A 25,540-nucleotide genomic window follows, 5' to 3' on the forward strand; every position below is an offset into this window, starting at 1 on the left:
AAAAAGCAGTTAAAAAAAAAAATTAGCATGCTCACATTAGCTTGCTAACAGTCAATGTAGAGTGGTAAAACTGGTTGATAAAAAGTTAGCATGCCCATGTTAACAGTTAATGTATTTTATGTACCGACTTATATGACAGGTGTACGGTGGTAAAAATTGGTTTAAAAAAAAAAAAAAAAAGTTAGCATGCCCATGTTATCATGCTAACAGTTAACATATATTATCTACCGACGTAAATGACAGACGGTGGTAAAAATTGGTTAAATTAAAAAAATAAAAAGTTAGCATGCTAACAGTTAGCATAGATCACGTTATCCTCATCCCAAGTCTTTTTGGTTTTCAGCCCCGGGAGATCTCCTTCCTGTTACGACCACGAGATCATCATGATGAACCACGTCTACAAGGAGCGCTTCCCCAAGGTACGCCGCCACCCTTGTCTCACTCCACCCTTGTCTCACCCCACCTTCGTCTCACCCCGCCCTGGTCTCACCCCGCCCTGGTCTGACCGTGCAGGCCACGGCCCAAATGGAGGAGAAGATCCAGGAGATCATCCTGGGCAGTTCCCCAGAGACGGTGCTCCCGCTGGCGGACGGCGTGCTGGGTTTCGCCCACCATCAGATCATGGAGCTGGGCCGAGACTGCCTGGAGAAGAGCCGGCAGGACCTCATCACTTCCAGCTACTTCTGTGAGCTCACTGACAAGCTGGAGAGGCTGGTGCAGGAGGTACTGAGCACTCCTCATCCCTCATTAGTCGTCCTCTGCGTGAAAGTTACTCAATGTAAACATTTTTATTTCGAAATAGAATTGAATTGAAATGAATGGGATTCAGATTAATCCAATTTGATTCCGTTAACTCCAATCGGATTGGAATGGATTCGATTCGATTCACTCGAGTTCGATTGGATTGGATTTGGTTCGATTCATTTGATTGATCGGATTGGACTGGATTCGATTGAATTAGATTAGATTCGATTAGATTGGATTGGGTTCAATTCATTTGATTGATTGGATTGGGGGCGTAAGCGGTAGAAAATGGATGGATGGATGGATGATTGGATTGGGGGCGTAAGCGGTAGGAAATGGATGGATGGATGATTGGATTGGATGTGATTCAATCTAGTTCGATTGGATTCAATTAATTTGATTGATTGGATTGGATTTGATTCGATTGGGTAGGATTCGATTTGATTGTATTCGATTGAATCAGATTGGATTTGATTTCAATTTGGTTGGGTTTGATTCGATTCATTTGATTGATTGGGTTGGATGTGATTCAGTCTACTTCGATTGGATTGGATTCGATTCATTTGATTGATTGGATTAGATTAGATGTGATTTGATTGTATTCGATTGAATTGGATTCAATTCATTTGATGGATTGGATTGGACTCGATTGGATTGGATTCCATTAGATTTGATTGTATTCGATTAGATGTGATTTAATTCGATTTGATTGGATTGGGTTTGATTTGATTCCTTTTAATTGATTGGTTTTCAATTTGATTTGCACTAGTTCAATTGGATTCGCTTGGATTGGGTTTTATTGGATTCATTTGATTGATTGGATTCGATTTAATTTGAATTGGATTCAATTCGGTTTGATTTGATTCTTCGATTCAATTGGGTTCGATTCATTTTGTCGATTGGATTAGATTTTATTTTATTCAATCGAGCTTGATTGGATTGGACTGGATTGGATTGGATTCGAATCGATTCACTCGAGTTCGATTGGATTGGATTTGGTTCGATTCATTTGATTGATCGGATTCGATTGAATTAGATTAGATTCGATTAGATTGGATTGGGTTCAATTCATTTGATTGATTGGATTGGGGGAGTAAGCGGTAGGAAATGGATGGATGGATGATTGGATTGGATGTGATTCAATCTAGTTCGATTGGATTCAATTAATTTGATTGATTGGATTGGATTTGATTCAATTGGGTAGGATTCGATTTGATTGTATTCGATTGAATCAGATTGGATTTGATTCGTTTGTACTCGATTGGATTTGATTGAATTGGATTAGATTCGGTTCTATTTGATTCGATTTGATTGGGTTTGATTCGATTCATTTGATTGGATTTGATTGATTGGATTGGATGTGATTCAGTCTACTTCGATTGGATTGGATTCGATTCATTTGATTGATTGGATTGGATTATATTAGATGTGATTTGATTGTATTCGATTGAATTGGATTCAATTCATTTGATGGATTGGATTGGACTCGATTGGATTGGATTCCATTAGATTTGATTGTATTCGATTAGATTGGATTCGATTTGGTTCGATTTAATTCGATTTGATAGGATTGGGTTTGATTTGATTGATTGGTTTGGATTTGATTTGCACTAGTTCGATTGGATTGGATGCATTTGATTGATTGGATTCGATTTAATTTGAATTAGATTCAATTCGGTTTGATTTGATTCTTTGATTCAATTGGGTTCGATTCATTTTGTTGATTGGATTATATTCGATTTTTTTCAATCGAGTTTGATTCGATTGGACTGGATTGGATTGGATTCGAATCGATTCACTCGAGTTCGATTGGATTGGATTTGGTTCGATTCATTTGATTGATCGGATTGGACTGGATTCGATTGAATTAGATTAGATTCGATTAGATTGGATTGGGTTCAATTCATTTGATTGATTGGATTGGGGGAGTAAGCGGTAGGAAATGGATGGATGGATGATTGGATTGGATGTGATTCAATCTAGTTCGATTGGATTCAATTAATTTGATTGATTGGATTGGATTTGATTCAAGTGGGTAGGATTCGATTTGATTGTATTCAATTGAATCAGATTGGATTTGATTGAATTGGATTAGATTCGGTTCTATTTGATTCGATTTGATTGGGTTTGATTCGATTCATTTGATTGATTGGATTGGATGTGATTCAGTCTACTTCGATTGGATTGGATTCGATTCATTTGATTGATTGGATTAGATGTGATTTGATTGTATTCGATTGAATTGGATTCAATTTATTTGATGGATTGGATTGGACTCGATTGGATTGGATTTCATTAGATTTGATTGTATTGGATTAGATTGGATTCGATTTGGTTCGATTTAATTCGATTTGATTGGTTTGGATTTGATTTGCACTAGTTCGATTTGATTCGATTGGATTGGGTTTTAATGGATTCATTTGATTGATTGGATTCGATTTAATTTGAATTGGATTCAATTCGGTTTGATTTGATTCTTCGATTCATTTGGGTTCGATCCATTTTGTTGATTGGATTAGATTTGATTTTATTCAATCGAGTTTGATTGGATTAGACTGGATTGAATTCGAATAATTTGATTGATTGGATTCAATTGGATTAGATCTGAATGTATTCGATTCAAGTGAATTGGATCCGCTTCCGTTCAATTGTATTCGATTCTATTGAATTAGATCCGATTCTGTTCGATTTGATTCGATGAGTTTGGATTGGATTCCATTCAATCTAGTTCGATTTGATTCAATTAAATTGGGTTTGATTGGATTGGGTTTGATTCGATTAGATTGGATTCGATTCAATTCATGTGATTGATTGGATTGGATTCAATGGAGTTCAATTAGATTCGATTGGATTCCATTGAATCAAGTTCGATTTGATTCGATTGGATTCGATTCAATCAAATTCGATTGGATTGGATTGCTCTAATTCTAATCCCTCAACTATCAAAGAAGACAGGAAATGTAAACACAAGCATGGAAAACACTAACAACGTCAACAAAATAGACAAATCTCATTGAACACTGAACTATAACTTCATAAAATGAAGGTAAACAATAAGAAACGTGTAATAAAATAGTGTGAAAATGCAAACTTAGAAGAACCTGAGAAGAAGTATTTTCTAGTGCTCAATCAATCAATCAATGTTTATTTATATAGCCCCAAATCACAAATGTCTCAAAGGACTGCACAAATCATTACGAATACAACATCCTCGGAAGAACCCACAAAAGGGCAAGGAAAACTCACACCCAGTGGGCAGGGAGAATTCACATTCAGTGGGACGCCAGTGACAATGCTGACTATGAGAAACCTTGGAGAGGACCTCAGATGTGGGCAACCCCCCCCCTCTAGGGGACCGAAAGCAATGGATGTCGAGCGGGTCTAACATGATACTGTGAAAGTTCAATCCATAGTGGCTCCAAGACAGCAGTGAGAGTCCCGTCCACAGGAAACCATCTCAAGCGGATCAGCAGCGTAGAGATGTCCCCAACCGATACAGGCGAGCGGTCCATCCTGGGTCCCGACGAGCGGTCCATCCTGGGTCTCGACTCTGGACAGTCAGTACTTCATCCATGGTCATCGGACCGGACCCCCTCCACAAGGGAGGGGGGGACATAGGAGAAAGAAAAGAAGCGGCAGATCAACTGGTCTAAAAAGGAGGTCTATTTAAAGGCTAGAGTATACAGATGAGTTTTAAGATGAGACTTAAATGCTTCTACTGAGGTAGCATCTCGAACTGTTACCGGGAGGGCATTCCAGAGTACTGGAGCCCGAACGGAAAACGCTCTTTAGCCCGCAGACTTTTTTTGAGCTCTAGGAATCACTAATAAGCCGGAGTCTTTTGAACGCAGATTTCTTGCCGGGACATACGGTACAATACAATCGGCAAGATAGGCTGGAGCTAGACCGTGTAGTATTTTAGACGTAAGTAGTAAAACCTTAAAGTCACATCTTAAGTGCACAGGAAGCCAGTGCAGGTGAGCCAGTACAGGCGTAATGTGATCAAACTTTCTTGTTCTTGTCAAAAGTCTAGTAGCTGCATTTTGTACCAACTGTAATCTTTTAATGCTAGACATGGGGAGACCCGAAAATAATACGTTACAGTAATCGAGACGAGACGTAACAAACGCATGGATAATGATCTCGGCGTCTTTAGTGGACAAAATGGAGCGAATTTTAGCGATATTACGGAGATGAAAGAAGGCCGTTTTAGTAACGCTTTTAATGTGTGACTCAAAGGAGAGAGTTGGGTCGAAGATAATACCCAGATTTTTTACAGAGTCACCTTGTTTTATTATTTGGTTGTCAAATGTTAAAGTTGTATTATTAAATAGAGGTCGGTGTCTAGCAGGACCGATAATCAGCATTTCCGTTTTTTTGGCATTAAGTTGCAAAAAGTTAGCGGACATCCATTGTTTAATTTCATTAAGACACGCTTCCAACTGACTACAGTCCGGCGTGTTGGTCAGCTTTAGGGGCATGTAGAGTTGGGTGTCATCAGCATAACAGTGAAAGCTAATACCGTATTTGCGTATGACGTCACCTAGCGGCAGCATGTAGATGCTGAAGAGTACAGGGCCAAGGACCGAACCCTGGGGAACTCCACACGTTACCTTAACATAGTCCGAGGTCACACTGTTATAGGAGACGCACTGCATCCTATCAGTAAGATAAGAGTTAAACCATGACAGGGCTGAGTCTGACATACCAATTCGTATTTTGATACGCTCTAATAAAATATTATGATCGACGGTATCGAAAGCAGCGCTAAGATCGAGGAGCAGCAACATAGATGAGGCATCAGAGTCCATCGTTAGCAATAGATCATTAGTCAATTTTGCGAGGGCTGTCTCAGTCGAGTGATTTGCCCTGAAACCGGATTGAAAGGTTTCACATAGATTGTTAAACGCTAAGTGCTCATTTAGCTGCTCTGCAACAATTTTTTCGAGGATTTTCGAAATAAAGGGAAGGTGAGACACCGGTCGGTAGTTTACCATGAGGTCAGGATCGAGGTTAGGTCTTTTAAGGAGAGGATGAATAACCGCTTTTTTGAATGCAACGGGAACAGTGCCCGAGGAAAGTGATAAGTTTATAATATTTAGCACTGATGGACCTAATAATACAAAAAGCTCCTTGATAAGTTTCCCAGGAAGTGGGTCAAGTAAACATGTTGTTTGTTTTATTCCATTTACACGTTGTAACAATCCTTCTAATGTTATTTCATCAAAACGAGAGAAACTATTTTGGATATTTGCAGTATCCGCCGTATATACAATCGTATCTGTGTTACTATAACCCCTATAGTGCTGTGCTCTAAAGGGTGAGCACGGCTCAGGTGGTGTGTGGCACTACCAAGTATTACCAGGAAACTGTTGAAGATAGTAATTGAGACATGTTGTCTGGTGTCCAGTCCACGGAGAGGTCTGAGAGCGAGGAGGTCAACTTCATCCGAGACCTGGCCAAGAAGATCCTCATCGTCATCGCTCGACCCGCCCGGCTGCTGGAATGTCTGGTGAGTGTTTCACCAGCAGCTCAGGGAAAACTTTCAAATGTGAAGAAAACTGTTTTTTTCCCCATTCTTCGGGTTTGGTTTGTGACATTGTCCAGGAGTTTGACCCCGAGGAGTTCTACCACCTCCTGGAGGCGGCCGAGGGCCACGCCAAGGTGGGCCAGGGCATCAAGACCGACATCCCTCGTTACATCATCAGCCAGCTGGGACTCACCCGGGACCCTTTGGAAGGTTAGCGCAAAATGCTACAATTAAGTTTCGAAATTGGCTCTCTTAAATTTTATCGCAAATTAGCCCCGCCCACTATTTTCACATATCGACGCAAAAATTGCTGGAGGCGTCCAACCCGACTCAAGAACCGGAAAACAAACAGTCAACGTATATGACGTACCGTGGTAAAATTGGTTGAAAAAATGTTAGCATGCTAACAGTTAACGTATACCACGGACCAACTTATACGACTCCGAGGTGTACGGTGGTAGAATTTTTTATTTTTTTTTTAAGTTAGTATGCTAATGCTAGCATGTTAACAGTGAACGTATATCACGGACCAACTTATACGACTCTGAGGTGTACGGTGGTAAAATTGGTTGAAAAAAAGTTTGTATGCTAATGTTAGCCTGCTAACAATTAACGTATACTACAGACCAACTTATACGACCCTGAGGTGTACGGTGGTTAAATTGGTTGAAAAAAAAGTTAGTATGCTAATGTTAGCATGCTAACAGTTAACGTATACCACAGACCAACTTATACGACTCTGAGGTGTACAGTGGTAAAATTGGTTGGGAAAAAAAGTTAGTATGCTAATGTTAGCATGCTAACAGTTAACGTATATCACGGACCAACTTCCATCCATCCATTTCCTACCGCTTATTCCCTATCTCAGCTACAACTTATAGGACTCTAAGGTGAACGGTGGTATAATTGGTTGAAAAAAAAGTTAGCATGCTAAATTTAGCATGCTAATAGTTAACATACATCACATACCAACTCATGACTCCGTGGTGTACAGTGGTAAAATTGGTCGAAACAAGTTAGCGTGCTAATGTCAGCATGTTCACAGTTAAGATAGATCACGTACCAATTGTTACGACTCTGTAGTGTACGTCGGTAAAGTTGGTAATAAAAAATAAAAGTTAACGTAAATCACGTACAGACTTTTATGACTGAGGTGTACGGTGGTAAAATTGGTTGAAAAAAAGATAGCATGCTAACAGTTAAGATAGATCGCGTACCGACTTATGACTCCGAGGTGTATGGTGGTAAAAATTGGTTGAAAAAAAGTTAGCATGCTAACAGTTAACGTACATCACATACCAATTTATATGATTCAGAGGTGTACGGTGGTAAACTTGGTTGAAAAATTATTAACATGCTAACAGTTAAGATAGATCGCGTACCAACTTATGACTTTGAGGTGTACGGTGATAAAATTAGTTTAAAAAAAAAAATCATGCTAGCAGTTAACATAGATCACGTACCGACTTTTATGACTGACTCTGAGGCACATACATGCTAAATTGGCAAAAAAAAAGTTAATATGCTAATGTTAGCATGCTAACAGTTAACGTATATCACGTACCAACTTATGACTCTGAGGTGTACAGTGGTAAAATTGGTTTAAAAAAAGTTAGCATTCTAACAGTTAACGTATATCACGGACCAACTTCCATCCATCCATTTCCTACCGCTTATTCCCTTTTGTGGGTGCGGGGGGCGCTGGCGCCTATCTCAGCTACAACTTATAGGACTCTAAGGTGAACGGTGGTAAAATTGGTTGAAAAAAAGTTAGCATGCTAATGTTAGCATGCTACTAGTTAACATGCATCACATACCAACTTATGACTCCGTGGTGTACAGTGGTAAAATTGGTCGAAACAAGTTAGCATGCTAATGTCAGCATGTTCACAGTTAAGATAGATCACGTACCAATTGTTACGACTCTGTAGTGTACGTCGGTAAAGTTGGTAATAAAAAATAAAAGTTAACGTAGATCACATACCGACTTTTATGACTGAGGTGTACGGTGGTAAAATTGGTTGAAAAAAAGATAGCATGCTAACAGTTAAGATAGATCACGTACCGACTTATGACTCTGAGGTGTACGGTGGTAAAAATTGGTTGAAAAAAAGTTAGCCTGCTAATGTTAGCATGCTAACAGTTAACGTACATCACATACCAATTTATATGATTCAGAGGTGTACGGTGGTAAACTTGGTTGAAAAATTATTAACATGCTAACAGTTAAGATAGATCGCGTACCAACTTATGACTTTCAGGTGTACGGTGATAAAATTAGTTTTAAAAAAAATATCATGCTAGCAGTTAACATAGATCACGTACCGACTTTTATGACTGACTCTGAGGCACATACATGCTAAATTAGCAAAAAAAAGTTAAAATGCTAATGTTAGCATGCTAACAGTTAACGTATATCACGTACCAACTTATGACTCTGAGGTGTACGGTGGTAAAAATTGGTTGAAAAAAAGTTAGCATGCTAATGTTATTAGCATGCTAACAGTTAACGTACATCACATACCAATTTATATGATTCAGAGGTGTACGGTGGAAAAAAAATGAACATGCTAACAGTTAAGATAGATCACATACCAACTTATGACTTTGAGGTGTACGGTGATAAAATTAGTTTAAAAAAAATATCATGCTAGCAGTTAACATAGATCACGTACCGACTTTTATGACTGACCCTGAGGCACATACATGCTAAATTAGAAAAAAAAAGTTAATATGCTAATGTTAGCATGCTAACAGTTAACATATATCACGTACCAACTTATGACTCTGAGGTGTAAAGTGGTAAAATTGGTTTAAAAAAAGTTAGCATGCTAACAGTTAACGTATATCACGTACCAACTTATGACTGAGGTGTACAGTGGTAAAATTGGTTTAAAAAAAGTTAGCATGCTAACAGTTAACGTATATCACGTACCAACTTATGACTGAGGTGACTAGTGGTAAAATTGGTTATAAAAAAAAGTTAGCATGCTAACAGTTAAGGTCGATCACGTACCGACTTAAACTACTCTGTGGTGTTCGGTGGTGAAATTGGTTTTAAAAAGTTAGCATGCTAATGTTAGCATGCTACCACGTTAACTTGTAAAATATCAAGGTGGGTTCGGAGCGCTCTTTCATCGGAGGGCCAATAAAAGTTTCCCCCAAACAAAGTCTGGCACACGTCGGTGCTGACGTGTGCAGAAAGTGGACTCGCGCGAACATCATTAGCCGGGGATGGCGTCCCCGCAGACCTGCTGGAACATTCCGCCACTCGCCATCAAAACCCCACAGATGTTCCACCAATGGCTTTGGACTCTGCTTGTGGTTTTTAACGAGCGCTTGTTCCAGATCATTGGCAACGTCTCAGTCAGCACATCTTGGCTTTCTTCTTCACGACAACCAATGCTTTTGTCCATTAGTTAGCGAGTTAGCTACATAACTTCAAAATATTACATCACTTTTAGGAAATCTCAGTCATGGGATGAAAATCATTGCTACTATGTTAGCGCTTGGAGCTAGCGTATCCGCCCCCTCCCGCAGAGACAAAGACAATTAAAGCTGCAAGCAGCGTTGGTCGGGTCCGCCGTTGGCCGCCGCCGCCGTGTCCCGAGTCCCGATCTTAGTCAGACCAACATAGAGGTCTTTGTTTCATGTCTCTACGACATTCCTAACAGAAGTTACAAGCAGTTTTGTCTGGAAAAAGGTGACGGCTTTTTACAAAACTTTTATTTTGAAGGGGTAATTGCCAACTTCCTGTTGATTTTAACTGAAAGATGCCACCTATCAAAATGTAGGTCTAAGTGAGACCTACACAGAGGTTTTTGTTTCATGTCTGTCCGACGTTCCTACCAGAAGTTACAAGCAGTTTTATCCGTTTCCTCTTCCTAGGAGCAGTTTTTCTGTGTTTTTTTCAAAAATTGCAATAGTGCGCAATTTTGAGTTTTAAGGTTTGGTTTTTTCACTAGATCGCAATTTCTGCCAGTCCTGATGTGTGTGCCAAGTTTGGTGAGTTTTGAAGCATTTTAAGGGGGTCAAATTAAAGCTCAATGAGGCAAAAATATCGTTTTTTGCGAAAATGTTGCTTTGAATGAGTTTTTGCAAAATTTCTGTTGATTTTGGGTATAGACCTTTTAATTGGAAATGTAGGTCTAAGTCAGACCTACACAGAGGTTTTTGTTTCATGTCTCTACGACATTCCTAACGGAAGTTACAAGCTGTCTGTTTTTTGTCTCTTCCTAGGGGGCGCTAGCTTGCAATTTTAATTTTTGGGGTTTGGTTGCTTAATATGTTGTGGTGTCACGGTAGACCGATGTGTGTGTCAACTTTGGTGAGTTTTGAAGCATGTTAAGGGGGTCAAATTAGGGTGCGAAGGTGCGAGCGCGCCTTGGGTTGCTGTCCCCGAGCCCCACGGCAGGAGAAGCCTTGCTGCCACTATTTAATGCATTGTGAAAGTAATGCAGTTGTTGTATTGAAGTGAAAATATCAAGCTTCCTGTTGATTTTTGCCAAAGTATGTTAATTATTCAAATGTAGGTCTAAGTCAGACCTACATTATGGTTTTTGTTTCATGTCTCTCTGACATTCCTACCGGAAGTTACAAGCAGTTTTGTCTTTGTTTTCTTCCTAGCAGCAGTTTGCCTGTGTTGTATTCCTAGGGGGCGCTAGAGCACAATTTTGAGTTTTGGGGTTTGGTTTTTTCATCAGCTTGCAATTGTTGCCAGTCCTGATGTGTGTGCCAAGTTTGGTGAGTTTTGAAGCATTTTAAGGGGGTCAAATTACAGCTCAAAGAGGCAAAAATTAAATTTTTTTGGAAAATTTGCACAGGGGTTCTTTGAACGCGCGTAAAATCAAAACCGTAGAACTTATCAAAAATTTGTCCGACCACTTTTCTCAAAAGGGTCCAATCTCTCTCCTGTGCGAGTTTGAAGCCGAAACAACAAACGCACTGGGAGGAGTTTTGATTTGAAAAAGGTGACGGGTTTTCACGAAAACTTTTATTTTGAAGGGGTAATTGCCAACTTCCTGTTGATTTTTTCTGCTAGCTGTCAATTATTAAAATGTAGGTCTAAGTAAGACCTACATAGAAGTTTTTGTTTCATGTCTTTCCGACATTCCTACCGGAAGTTAAAAGCAGTTTTGTCTGTGTTTTCATCCTAGAAGCAGTTTTGTCTGTGTTTCATTTAAAAAATTTTGTAGAGCGCAATTTTGAGTTTTAGAATTTTTTTTTTTCATTAGATCACAATTTCTGCCAGTCCTGATGTGTGTGCCAAGTTTGGTGAGTTTTGAAGCATTTTAAGGGGGTCAAATTACAGCTCAAAGAGGCAAAAATAGCATTTTTGGTGAAAATTTTGCTTTGAAAGGGTTTTGCAAAATTTCTGTTGATTTTAGGTATAGGAGTTTCTGATGGGGAATTTAGGTCCAGGTCAGTTCTACATCGAGGATTTTGTTTCATGTCTCTACGACATTCCTACCGGAAGTTACAAGCAATCCATTTTTTGTCTTTTCCTAGGGGGCGCTAGAGCGCAATTTTGATTTTTCTGGTTCGGCTCCCTAATATGTTGGGGAGAAACTCCTCACCGACGCGTGTGTCAAATTTGGTGTGCTTTGAGGCATGGTCAGTGGGTCAAAATACAGCGCATATGCGAGTATCGGTGCGGAATAAAGAAAGAATAATAATAATTAAAGCTGCAAGCAGCGTTGGTCGGGTCCGCCGTTGGCCGCCGCCGCCGTGTCCCGAGTCCCGATCTTAGTCAGACCTACATAGAAGTTTTTGTTTCATCACTCTACGACATTCCTAACAGAAGTTACAAGCAGTTTTGTTACAAGCAGTTTTGTCTGGAAAAAGGTGACGGCTTTTTACAAAACTTTTATTTTGAAGGGGTAATTGGCAACTTCCTGTTGATTTTAACTGAAAGATGCCAATTATCAAAATGTAGGTCTAAGTCAGACCTACACAGAGGTTTTTGTTTCATCTCTCTACGACATTCCTAACGGAAGTTACAAGCAGTCTGTTTTTTGTATCTTCCTAGGGGGCGCTAGCGCGCAATTTTCATTTTTGGGGTTTGGTTACCTAATATGTTGGTCTGCCGCTCCATACCGATGTGTGTGTCAACTTTGGTGAGTTTTGAAGCATGTTAAGGGGGTCAAATTAGGGTATTGTCTGTGTTGTATTCCTAGGGGGCGCTAGAGCACAAATTTGAGTTTTGGGGTTTGGTTTTTTCATCAGCTTGCAATTGTTGCCAGTCCTGATGTGTGTGCCAAGTTTGGTGAGTTTTGAAGCATTTTAAGGGGGTCAAATTACAGCTCAAAGAGGTAAAAATGATATGTGTTTGGAAAATTTGCGCAGGGGTTCTTTGAAGGTGCGTAAAATCCAAACCTTAGAACTTATCACAAATTTGTCCGACTACTTTTTTTAAAAGGGTTCAATCTCTCTCCTGTGCGAGTTTGAAGCCGAAACGACAAACGCACTGGGAGGAGTTTCGATTTGAAAAAGGTGACAGGTTTTTACAAAACTTTTATTTTGAAGGGGTAATTGCCAACTTCCTGTTGATTATTTCTGCTAGCTGTCAATTACTAAAATGTAGGTCTTAATGAGACCTACATAGAAGTTTTTGTTTCATGTCTTTCCGGCATTCCTACCCGAAGTTACAAGCAGTTTTGTCTGTGGTTTCTTCCTGGAAGCAGTTTTTTCTGTGTTTTATTGAAAAATTGCGCTAGAGCGCAATTTTGAGATTTTTTTTTTTTTTTTTTCATTAGATCACAATTTCTGCCAGTCCTGATGTGTGTGCCAAGTTTGGTGAGTTTTGAAGCATTTTAAGGGGGTCAAATTGCAGCTCAAAGAGGCAAAAATAGCGTTTTTTGGCGAAAATTTAGCTTTGAATGAGTTTTTGCAAAATTTCTGTTGATTTTAGGTATAGGAGGTTTTTATTGGAAAAGTAGGTCTAAGTCAGACCTACACAGAGGTTTTCGTTCCATGTCTCTACGACATTCCTAACGGAAGTTACAAGCAGTCTGTTTTTTTTTTTTCCTAGGGGGCGCTAGTGCGCAATTTTCATTTTTGGGGTTTGGGTGCTTAATAAGTTGGGAAGGTCCACCGTACCAACGTGTGTGTCAAATTTGGTGAGTTTTGGATTATGTTGAGGGGGTGAAATTGGGGTGCGAAGGAGCGGAATAAACAATAATAATAATTAAAGCTGCAAGCAGCGTTGGTCGGGTCCGCCGTTGGCCGCCGCCACCGCCGCCGCCGCCGCCGCCGTGTCCCGAGTCCCGATCTTAGTCAGACCAACATAGAGGTCTTTGTTTCATGTCTCTACGACATTCCTAACAGAAGTTACAAGCAGTTTTGTCTGGAAAAAGGTGACGGCTTTTTACAAAACTTTTATTTTGAAGGGGTAATTGCCAACTTCCTGTTGATTTTAACTGAAAGATGCCACCTATCAAAATGTAGGTCTAAGTGAAACCTACATAGAGGTTTTTGTTTCATGTCTGTCCGACGTTCCTACCAGAAGTTACAAGCAGTTTTATCCGTTTCCTCTTCCTAGGAGCAGTTTTTTCTGTGTTTTTTTCAAAAATTACAATAGAGCGCAATTTTGAGTTTTAAGGTTTGGTTTTTCCACTAGATCGCAATTTCTGCCAGTCCTGATGTGTGTGCCAAGTTTGGTGAGTTTTGAAGCATTTTAAGGGGGTCAAATTGCAGCTCAAAGAGCCAAAAATAGCATTTTTTACGAAAATGTGGCTTTGAATGAGTTTTTGCAAAATTTCTGTTGATTTTGGGTACAGAAGTGTTTATTGGAAATGTAGGTCTTAGTCAGACCTACACAGAGGTGTTTGTTTCATGTCTCTACGACATTCCTAACGGAAGTTACAAGCAGTCTGTGTTTTGTCTCTTACTAGGGGGCGCTAGCGCGCAATTTTCATTTTTGGGGTTTGGTTGCTTAATAAGTTGGTCTGCCGCTCCATACCGATGTGAGTGTCAAATTTGGTGAGTTTTGAAGCAAGCTAAGGGGGTCAAATTAGGGTGCGAAGGTGCGAGCGCGCCTTGGGTTGCTGCCCCCGAGCCCCAGGGCTTAAGACGCCTTCGTCCCACTATTTAATGCATTGTGAAAGTAATGCAGTTGTTGTATTGAAGTGAAAATATCTAGCTTCCTGTTGATTTTTGCCAAAGTATGTTAATTATTCAAATGTAGGTCTAAGTCAGACCTACATTTTGGTTTTTGTTTCATGTCTCTTTGACATTCCTACCGGAAGTTACAAGCAGTTTTGTCTTTGTTTTCTTCCTAGGAGCAGTTTGTCCGTGTTGTATTCCTAGGGGGCGCTAGAGCACAATTTTGAGTTTTGGAGTTTGGTTTTTTCATCAGCTCGCAATTTCTGCCAGTCCTGATGTGTGTGCCAAGTTTGGTGAGTTTTGAAGCATTTTAAGGGGGTCAAATTACAGCTCAAATAGGCAAAAATGACATTTTTTAGGAAAATTTGCGCAGGGGTTCTTTGAACGCGCGTAAAATCAAAACCGGAAAACTTATAACAATTTTGTCCGACCACTTTTTTTAAAAGGGTTCAATCTCTCTCCTGTGCGAGTTTGAAGCCGAAACGACAAACGCACTGGGAGGAGTTTTGATTTGAAAAAGGTGACGGGTTTTCACGAAAACTTTTATTTTGAAGGGGTAATTGCCATCTTCCTGTTGATTTTTTCTGCTAACTGTCAATTACTAAAATGTAGGCCTAAGTAAGACCTACCTAGAAGTTTTTGTTTCATGTCTTTCCGACATTCCTACCGGAAGTTACAAGTAGTTTTGTCTGTGTTTTCTTCCTAGAAGCAGTTTTTTCTGTCTTTCATTCAAAAAATTTTGTAGAGCGCAATTTTGAGTTTTATAATTTTTTTTTTTCATTAAATCACAATTTCTGCCAGTCCTGATGTGTCTGCCAAGTTTGGTGAGTTTTGAAGCATTTTAAGGGGGTCAAATTACAGCTCAAAGAGGCAAAAATAGCATTTTTTGCAAAAATTTTGCTTTGAAAGGGTTTTGCAAAATTTCTGTTGATTTTAGGTATAGGAGTTTCTGATGGGGAATTTAGGTCTAGGTCAGTTCTACATAGAGGATTTTGTTTCATGTCTCTACGACATTCCTACCGGAAGTTACAAGCAATTCTTTTTTTTTTTTTCCTAGGGGGCGCTAGAGCGCAATTTTGATTTTTCTGGTTTGGCTCCCTAATATGTTGGGGAGAAACTCCTCACCGACGCGTGTGTCAATTTTGGTGTGCTTTGAGGCATGGTCAGTGGGTCAAATACAGCGCTTTGGCGAGTATCGTTGCGGAAGAAAGAATAATAATAATAATAAGAATAATAAAACGCAGCAGATTCAATAGGGTCCTTGCATGGCAAAGGACATGGATGTCCTTTGCCATTGCAGGGCGGACCCTAATTAAAGCTGCAAGCAGCGTTGGTCGGGTCCGCCGTTGGCCGCCGCCGCCGCCGCCGTGTCCCGAGTCCCGATCTTAGTCAGACCAACATAGAGGTCTTTGTTTCATGTCTCTACGACATTCCTAACAGAAGTTACAAGCAGTTTTGTCTGGAAAAAGGTGACGGATTTTTACAAAACTTTTATTTTGAAGGGGTAATTGCCAACTTCCTGTTGATTTTAACTGAAAGATGCCACCTATCAAAATGTAGGTCTAAGTGAGACCTACACAGAGGTTTTTGTTTCATGTCTGTCCGACGTTCCTACCAGAAGTTACAAGCAGTTTTATCCGTTTCCTCTTCCTAGGAGCAGTTTTTCTGTGTTTTTTTCAAAAATTGCAATAGAGCGCAATTTTGAGTTTTGAGGTTTGGTTTTTTCACTAGATCGCAATTTCTGCCAGTCCTGATGTGTGTGCCAAGTTTGGTGAGTTTTGAAGCATTTTAAGGGGGTCAAATTAAAGCTCAAAGAGGCAAAAATAGCGTTTTTTGCGAAAATGTTGCTTTGAATGAGTTTTTGCAAAATTTCTGTTGATTTTGGGTATAGACCTTTTTAATTGGAAATGTAGGTCTTAGTCAGACCTACACAGAGGTTTTTGTTTCATGTCTCTACGACATTCCTAACGGAAGTTACAAGCAGTCTGTTTTTTGTCTCTTCCTATGGGGCGCTAGCTTGCAATTTTAATTTTTGGGGTTTGGTTGCTTAATAAGTTGGTCTGCCGCTCCATACCGATGTGTGTGTCAATTTTGGTGAGTTTTGAAGCATGTTAAGGGGGTCAAATTAGGGTGCGAAGGTGCGAGCGCGCCTTGGGTTGCTGTCCCCGAGCCCCACGGCAGGAGAAGCCTTGGTGACACTATTTAATGCATTGTGAAAGTAATGCAGTTGTTGTATTGAAGTGAAAATATCTAGCTTCCTGTTGATTTTTGCCAAAGTATGTTAATTATTCAAATGTAGGTCTAAGTCAGACCTACATAGTGGTTTTTGTTTCATGTCTCTACGACATTCCTACCGGAAGTTACAAGCAGTTTTGTCTTTGTTTTCTTCCTAGGAGTAGTTTGTCTGTGTTGTATTCCTAGGGGGCGCTAGAGCACAATTTTGAGTTTTGGGGTTTGGTTTTTTCACTAGGTCGCAATTGTTGCCAGTCCTGATGTGTGTGCCAAGTTTGGTGAGTTTGGAAGCATTTTAAGGGGGTCAAATTACAGCTCAAAGAGGCAAAAATGACATTTTTTCGGAAAATTTGCGCAGGGGATCTTTGAACGCGCGTAAAATCTAAACCGGAAAACTTATCACAATTTTGTCCGACCACTTTTTTTAAAAGGGTTCAATCTCTCTCCTGTGCGAGTTTGAAGCCGAAACGACAAACGCACTGGGAGGAGTTTCGATTTGAAAAAGGTGACGGGTTTTCACGAAAACTTTTATTTTGAAGGGGTAATTGCCAACTTCCTGTTGATTTTTTCTGCTAGCTGTCAATTATTAAAATGTAGGTCTAAGTAAGACCTACATAGAAGTTTTTGTTTCATGTCTTTCCGACATTCCTACCGGAAGTTACAAGCAGTTTTGTCTGTGTTTTCTTCCTAGAAGCAGTTTTTTCTGTGTTTCATTCCAAAAATTTTGTAGAGCGCAATTTTGAGTTTTAGAAATTTTTTTTTTCATTAGATCACAATTTCTGCCAGTCCTGATGTGTGTGCCAAGTTTGGTGAGTTTTGAAGCATTTTAAGGGGGTCAAATTACAGCTCAAAGAGGCAAAAATAGCATTTTTGGCGAAAATTTTGCTTTGAAAGGGTTTTGCAAAATTTCTGTTGATTTTAGGTATAGGAGTTTCTGATGGGGAATTTAGGTCTCGGTCAGTTCTACATAGGGGATTTTGTTTCATGTCTCTACGACATTCCTACCGGAAGTTACAAGCAATCCATTTTTTGTCTTTTCCTAGGGGGCGCTAGAGCGCAATTTTGATTTTTCTGGTTCGGCTCCCTAATATGTTGGGAAGAAACTCCTCACCGACGCGTGTGTCAAATTTGGTGTGCTTTGAGGCATGGTCAGTGGGTCAAAATACAGCGCATAGGCGAGTATCGGTGCGGAATAAAGAAAGAATAATAATAATAAAACGCTACAGATTCAATAGGGTCCTTGCATGGCAAAGGACATGGATGTCCTTTGCCATTGCAGGGCGGACCCTAATAATAATAATAATAATAATAAGAAACGTTACAGATTCAATAGGGTCCTTGCCTTAGCAAAGGACATGGATGTCCTTTGCTGGCAGGGCGGACCCTAATTAAAGCTGCAAGCAGCGTTGGTCGGGTCCGCCGTTGGCCGCCGCCGCCGCCGCCGTGTCCCGAGTCCCGATCTTAGTCAGACCAACATAGAGGTCTTTGTTTCATGTCTCTACGACATTTCTAACAGAAGTTACATGCAGTTTTGTCTGGGTTTTTTCCTAGGGGGCGCTAAGCGCAATTTAGATTTTTGGGGTTTGGTGTTTTATTAGATGGCAGTTTTTGCCAGTCCTGATATGTGTGTAAAATTTGGTGAGTTTTGAAGCATGTTAAGGGGGTGAAATTACAGATCGACAATTCTGGATGTTGTTGATAAATGGCTTTTGCTTGGCATAGTAGGGCTTTAACTTGCACTTTGAGGCATTTTAAGTAGGTCAAATTACAGTTTAAAGAGGCAAAAAAGACATTTTTTAAGAAACTTTGCACAGGGGTTTTTTGAAGGCGCGTAAAATCCAAACCGGAGAACTTATCAAAAATTTGTTCGACCACTTTTTTTAAAAGGGTTCAATCTCTCTCCTGTGCGAGTTTGAAGCCGAAACGACAAACGCACTGGGAGGAGTTTCCATTTGAAAAAGGTGACGGGTTTTCACAAAACTTTTATTTTGAAGGGGCAATTTTTAACTTCCTGTTGATTTTTGCCGAAGGATGTCGATTATCGAAATGTAGGTCTAAGTCAGACCTACCTAGAAGTTTTTGTTTCATGTCTTTCCGACATTCCTACCGGAAGTTACAAGCAGTTTTGTCTGTGTTTTCTTCCTGGAAGCAGTTTTTTCTGTGTTTTATTAAAAAATTGCGCTACAGCGCAATTTTGAGTTTTTTTTTTTTTTTTTTCATTAGATTGCAATTTCTGCCAGTCCTGATGTGTGTGCCAAGTTTGGTGAGTTTTGAAGCATTTTAAGGGGGTCAAATTGCAGCTCAAAGAGGCAAAAATAGCATTTTTTGCTAAAATTTTGCTTTGAATGAGTTTTTGCAACATTTCTGTTGATTTTGGGTATAGACATTTTTTATTGGAAATGTAGGTCTAAGTCAGACCTACACAGAGGTTTTTGTTTAATCTCTCTACGACATTCCTAACGGAAGTTACAAGCAATCTGTTTTTTGTCTCTTCCTAGGGGGCGCTAGCACGCAATTTTCATTTTTGGGGTTTGGTTACCTAATAATTTGGTCTGCCGCTCCATACCAATGTGTGTGTCAAATTTGGTGAGTTTTGAAGCATGTTAAGGGGGTCAAATTAGGGTATTGTCTGTGTTGTATTCCTAGGGGGCGCTAGAGCACAATTTTGAGTTTTGGGGTTTGGTTTCTTCATTAGCTCGCAATTGTTGCCAGTCCTGATGTGTGTGCCAAGTTTGGTGAGTTTTGAAGCATTTTAAGGGGGTCAAATTACAGCTCAAAGAGGTAAAAAGGATATTTTTTGGGAAAATTTGCGCAGGGGTTCTTTGAAGGCGCGTAAAATCTAAACCGAAGCAGTAATCAAAATTTTGGTCGACCACTTTTTTTAAAAGGGTTCAATCTCTCTCCTGTGCGAGTTTGAAGCCGAAACGACAAACGCACTGGGAGGAGTTTCGATTTGAAAAAGGTTACGGGTTTTCACGAAAACTTTTATTTTGAAGGGGTAATTGCCAACTTCCTGTTGATTTTTTCTGCTAGCTGTCAATTATTAAAATGTAGGTCTAAGTAAGACCTACATAGAAGTTTTTGTTTCATGTCTTTCCGACATTCCTACCGGAAGTTACAAGCAGTTTTGTCTATGTTTTCTTCCCGGAAGCAGTTTTTTCTGTGCTTTATTCAAAAATTGCGCTAGAGCGCAATTTTGAGTATTTTTTTTTTTTTTTTTCATTAGATTGCAATTTCTGCCAGTCCTGATGTGTGTGCCAAGTTTGGTGAGTTTTGAAGCATTTTAAGGGGGTCAAATTGCAGCTCAAAGAGGCAAAAATAGCATTTTTTGCTAAAATTTTGCTTTTAATGAGTTTTTGCAACATTTCTGTTGATTTTGGGTATAGACATTTTTTATTGGAAATGTAGATCTCAGTCAGACCTACACAGAGGTTTTTGTTTCATGTCTCTACGACATTCCTAACGGAAGTTACAAGCAGTCTGTTTTTTTTTTCGTTTTAGGGGGCGCTAGAGTGCAATTTTCATTTTTGGGGTTTGGTTGCTTAATATGTTGTGGTGTCACGGTAGACCGACGTGTGTGTCAACTTTGGTGAGTTTTGAAGCATGTTGAGGGGGTCAAATTGGGGCGCGACGGTGCGGAATAATAAAGAATAATAATAATTAAAGCTGCAAGCAGCGTTGGTCGGGTCCGCCGTTGGCCGCCGCCGCCGCCGCCGTGTCCCGAGTCCCGATCTTAGTCAGACCAACATAGAGGTCTTTGTTTCATGTCTCTACGACATTCCTAACAGAAGTTACAAGCAGTTTTGTCTGGAAAAAGGTGACGGCTTTTTACAAAACTTTTATTTTGAAGGGGTAATTGCCAACTTCCTGTTGATTTTAACTGAAAGATGCCACCTATCAAAATGTAGGTCTAAGTGAGACCTACACAGAGGTTTTTGTTTCATGTCTGTCTGACGTTCCTACCAGAAGTTACAGGCAGTTTTATCCGTTTCCTCTTCCTAGGAGCAGTTTTTCTGTGTTTTTTTCAAAAATTGCAATAGAGCGCAATTTTGAGTTTTAAGGTTTGGTTTTTTCACTAGATCGCAATTTCTGCCAGTCCTGATGTGTGTGCCAAGTTTGGTGAGTTTTGAATTATTTTAAGGGGGTCAAATTAAAGCTCAAAGAGGCAAAAATAGCGTTTTTTGCGTAAATGTTACTTTGAATGAGTTTTTGCAAAATTTCTGTTGATTTTGGGTATAGACATTTTTTATTGGAAATGTAGGTCTTAGTCAGACCTACACAGAGGTTTTTGTTTCATGTCTCTACGACATTCCTAACGGAAGTTACAAGCAGTCTGTTTTTTGTCTCTTCCTAGGGGGCGCTAGCGCGCAATTTTCATTTTTGGGGTTTGGTTGCTTAATAAGTTGGTCTGCTGCTCCATACCGATGTGTGTGTCAATTTTGGTGAGTTTTGAAGCATGTTAAGGGGGTCAAATTAGGGTGCGAAGGCGCGAACGCGCCTTGGGTTGCTGTCCCCGAGCCCCACGGCAGGAGAAGCCTTGCTGCCACTATTTAATGCATTGTGATAGTAATGCAGTTGTTGTATTGAAGTGAAAATATCTAGCTTCCTGTTGATTTTTGCCAAAGTATGTTAATTATTCAAATGTAGGTCTAAGTCAGACCTACATAGTGGTTTTTGTTTCATGTCTCTACGACATTCCTACCGGAAGTTACAAGCAGTTTTGTCTTTGTTTTCTTCCTAGGAGCAGTTTGTCTGTGTTGTATTCCTAGGGGGCGCTAGAGCACAATTTTGAGTTTTGGAGTTTGGTTTTTTTATCAGCTCGCAATTGTTGCCAGTCCTGATGTGTGTGCCAAGTTTGGTGAGTTTTGAAGCATTTTAAGGGGGTCAAATTACAGCTCAAAGAGGTAAAAATGATATTTTGTTGGAAAATTTGCGCAGGGGATCTTTGAAGGCGCGTAAAATCAAAACCTTAAAACTTATCACAACTTTGTCCGACCACTTTTTTTAAAAGGGTTCAATCTCTCTCCTGTGCGAGTTTGAAGCCGAAACGACAAACGCACTGGGAGGAGTTTTGATTTGAAAAAGGTGACGGGTTTTCACGAAAACTTTTATTTTGAAGGGGTAATTGCCAACTTCCTGTTGATTATTTCTGCTAGCTGTCAATTATTAAAATGTAGGTCTAAGTGAGACCTACATAGAAGTTTTTGTTTCATGTCTTTCCGACATTCCTACCGGAAGTTACAAGCAGTTTTGTCTGTGTTTTCTTCCTAGAAGCAGTTTTTTCTGTGTTTCATTCAAAAAATTTTGTAGAGCGCAATTTTGAGTTTTATGATTTTCTTTTTTCATTAAATCACAATTTCTGCCAGTCCTGATGTGTCTGCCAAGTTTGGTGAGTTTTGAAGCATTCTAAGGGGGTCAAATTACAGCTCAAAGAGGCAAAAATAGCATTTTTTGTGAAAATTTTGCTTTGAATGGGTTTTTGCAAAATTTCTGTAAATTTTTGCCCTAGAATATACAATTATGAAATTTAGGTCGAAGTCAGACCTACATAGAGGTTTTTGTTTCATGTCTCTACGACATTCCTAACGGAAGTTACAAGCAGTCTCTTTTTTTTTTCTTCCTAGGGGGCGCTATTGCGCAATTTTGATTTTTATGATTTGGCTCCCTAATATGTTGGGAAGGCATGAAAGACCGACGTGTGTGTCAAATTTGGTGAGTTTTGAAATATGTTAAGAGGGTGAAATTGGGGCGCGACGGTGCGGAAGAAAGAAAGAAAGAATAATAAAACGCAGCAGATTCAATAGGGTCCTTGCATGGCAAAGGACATGGATGTCCTTTGCCATTGCAGGGCGGACCCTAATTAAAGCTGCAAGCAGCGTTGGTCGGGTCCGCCGTTGGCCGCCGCCGCCGTGTCCCGAGTCCCGATCTTAGTCAGACCAACATAGAGGTCTTTGTTTCATGTCTCTACGACATTCCTAACAGAAGTTACAAGCAGTTTTGTCTGGAAAAAGGTGACGGCTTTTTACAAAACTTTTATTTTGAAGGGGTAATTGCCAACTTCCTGTTGATTTCAACTGAAAGATGCCAATCATCAAAATGTAGGTGTAAGTGAGACCTACATAGAGTTTTTTGTTTCATGTCTGTCCGACGTTCCTACCAGAAGTTACAAGCAGTTTTATCCGTTTCCTCTTCCTAGGAGCAGTTTTTCTGTGTTTTTTTCAAAAATTGCAATAGAGCGCAATTTTGAGTTTTAAGGTTTGGTTTTTTCACTAGATCGCAATTTCTGCCAGTCCTGATGTGTGTGCCAAGTTTGGTGAGTTTTGAAGCATTTTAAGGGGGTCAAATTGCAGCTCAAAGAGGCAAAAATAGCATTTTTTTGCGAAAATTTTGCTTTGAATGAGTTTTTGCAAGATTTCTGTTGATTTTGGGTATAGACATTTTTTATTGGAAATGTAGGTCTAAGTCAGACCTACACAGAGGTTTTTGTTTCATGTCTCTACGACATTCCTGACGGAAGTTACAAGCGATTTGTTTTTGTTTTTTGCTAGGGGGCGCTAGCGCGCAATTTTAATTTTTGGGGTTTGGTTGCTTAATATGTTGGGGAGGGACACCGTACCGACGTGTGTGTCAACTTTGGTGAGTTTTGAAGCATGTTAAGGGGGTCAAATTAGGGTATTGTTTGTGTTGTATTCCTAGGGGGCGCTAGAGCACAATTTTGAGTTTTTGGGTTTGGTTTTTTCATTAACTCACAATTGTTGCCAGTCCTGATGTGTGTGCCAAGTTTGGTGAGTTTTGAAGCATTTTAAGGGGGTCAAATTACAGCTCAAAGAGGTAAAAATGATATTTTTTTGGAAATTTTGCGCAGGGGTTCTTTGAAGGCGCGTAAAATCCAAACCGGAGCAGTAATCACAACTTTGTCCGACCACTTTTTTTAAAAGGGTTCAATCTCTCTCCTGTGCGAGTTTGAAGCCGAAACGACAAACGCACTGGGAGGAGTTTCGATTTGAAAAAGGTGACGGGTTTTTACAAAACTTTTATTTTGAAGGGGTAATTGCCAACTTCCTGTTGATTATTTCTGCTAGCTGTCAATTACTAAAATGTAGGTCTTAATGAGACCTACATAGAAGTTTTTGTTTCATGTCTTTCCGGCATTCCTACCCGAAGTTACAAGCAGTTTTGTCTGTGGTTTCTTCCTGGAAGCAGTTTTTTCTGTGTTTTATTGAAAAATTGCGCTAGAGCACAATTTTGAGATTTTTTTTTTTTTTTTTTCATTAGATCACAATTTCTGCCAGTCCTGATGTGTGTGCCAAGTTTGGTGAGTTTTGAAGCATTTTAAGGGGGTCAAATTACAGCTCAAAGAGGCAAAAATAGCGTTTTTTGGCGAAAATTTTGCTTTGAAAGGGTTTTGCAAAATTTATGTTGATTTTAGGTATAGGAGTTTCTGATGGGGAATTTAGGTCTAAGTCAGACCTACATAGAGGATTTTGTTTCATGTCTCTACGACATTCCTACCGGAAGTTACAAGCAGTCTGTTTTTTTTTTTTCGTAGGGGGCGCTAGCGCGCATTTTTCATTTTTGGGGTTTGGTTGCTTAATACGTGTTTTTGCCAAGCCTTACCGATGTGTGTGCCAAATTTGGTGAGTTTTGAAGCATGGTCAGTGGGTCAAATTAGGGTTCAAAGCTGCGGAAGAATAATAATAATAATTAAAGCTGCAAGCAGCGTTGGTCGGGTCCGCCGTTGGCCGCCGCCGCCGTGTCCCGAGTCCCGATCTTAGTCAGACCAACATAGAGGTATTTGTTTCATGTCTCTACGACATTCCTAACAGAAGTTACAAGCAGTTTTGTCTGGAAAAAGGTGACGGCTTTTTACAACACTTTTATTTTGAAGGGGTAATTGCCAACTTCCTGTTGATTTTAACTGAAAGATGCCACCTATCAAAATGTAGGTCTAAGTAAGACCTACACAGAGGTTTTTGTTTCATGTCTGTCCGACGTTCCTACCAGAAGTTACAAGCAGTTTTATCCGTTTCCTCTTCCTAGGAGCAGTTTTTCTGTGTTTTTTTCAAAAATTGCAATAGAGCGCAATTTTGAGGTTTAAGGTTTGGTTTTTTCACTAGATCGCAATTTCTGCCAGTCCTGATGTGTGTGCCAAGTTTGGTGAGTTTTGAAGCATTTTAAGAGGGTCAAATTACAGCTCAAAGAGGCAAAAATAGCATTTTTTGCGTAAATGTTGCTTTGAATGAGTTTTAGCAAAATTTCTGTTGATTTTGGGTATAGACCTTTTTAATTGGAAATGTAGGTCTTAGTCAGACCTACACAGAGGTTTTCGTTTCATGTCTCTACGACATTCCTAACGGAAGTTACAAGCAGTCTCTTTTTTTGTCTCTTCCTAGGGAGCGCTAGCTTGCAATTTTAATTTTTGGGGTTTGGTTGCTTAATAAGTTGGTCTGCCGCTCCATACCGATGTGAGTGTCAAATTTGGTGAGTTTTGAAGCATGTTAAGGGGGTCAAATTAGGGTGCGAAGGTGCGAGCGCGCCTTGGGTTGCTGTCCCCGAGCCCCACGGCAGGAGAAGCCTTGCTGCCACTATTTAATGCATTGTGAAAGTAATGCAGTTGTTGTATTGAAGTGAAAATATCTAGCTTCCTGTTGATTTTTGCCAAAGTATGTTAATTATTCAAATGTAGGTCTAAGTCAGACCTACATAGTGGTTTTTGTTTCATGTCTCTCTGACATTCCTACCGGAAGTTACAAGCAGTTTTATCTTTGTTTTCTTCCTAGGAGCAGTTTGTCTGTGTTGTATTCCTAGGGGGCGCTAGAGCACAATTTTGAGTTTTGGGGTTTGGTTTTTTTATCAGCTCGCAATTGTTGCCAGTCCTGATGTGTGTACCAAGTTTGGTGAGTTTTGAAGCATTTTAAGGGGGTCAAATTA

The 25,540-nt window shown here is 39.9% G+C and overlaps 1 protein-coding gene across 4 annotated transcripts in view; it reads left to right on the forward strand.

Moving 5' to 3' along the window:
- The window catches only part of mast4 (microtubule associated serine/threonine kinase family member 4), a 241,142-nt gene that overhangs the window by 145,722 nt on the left and 69,880 nt on the right, over positions 1-25,540 (forward strand). For all 4 annotated transcript variants that reach the window (XM_061907856.1, XM_061907857.1, XM_061907859.1 and 1 more), the window contains 4 exons: positions 344-419; positions 514-723; positions 6,155-6,256; positions 6,352-6,484. In XM_061907856.1, the coding sequence (XP_061763840.1) occupies positions 344-419; positions 514-723; positions 6,155-6,256; positions 6,352-6,484 (521 nt within the window). The remainder of the gene's footprint in view (positions 1-343; positions 420-513; positions 724-6,154; positions 6,257-6,351; positions 6,485-25,540) is intronic.

The sequence above is a fragment of the Nerophis ophidion genome, linkage group LG08 (genome assembly GCF_033978795.1).
Source record: "Nerophis ophidion isolate RoL-2023_Sa linkage group LG08, RoL_Noph_v1.0, whole genome shotgun sequence".
NCBI classification, from domain to species: domain Eukaryota; kingdom Metazoa; phylum Chordata; class Actinopteri; order Syngnathiformes; family Syngnathidae; genus Nerophis; species Nerophis ophidion.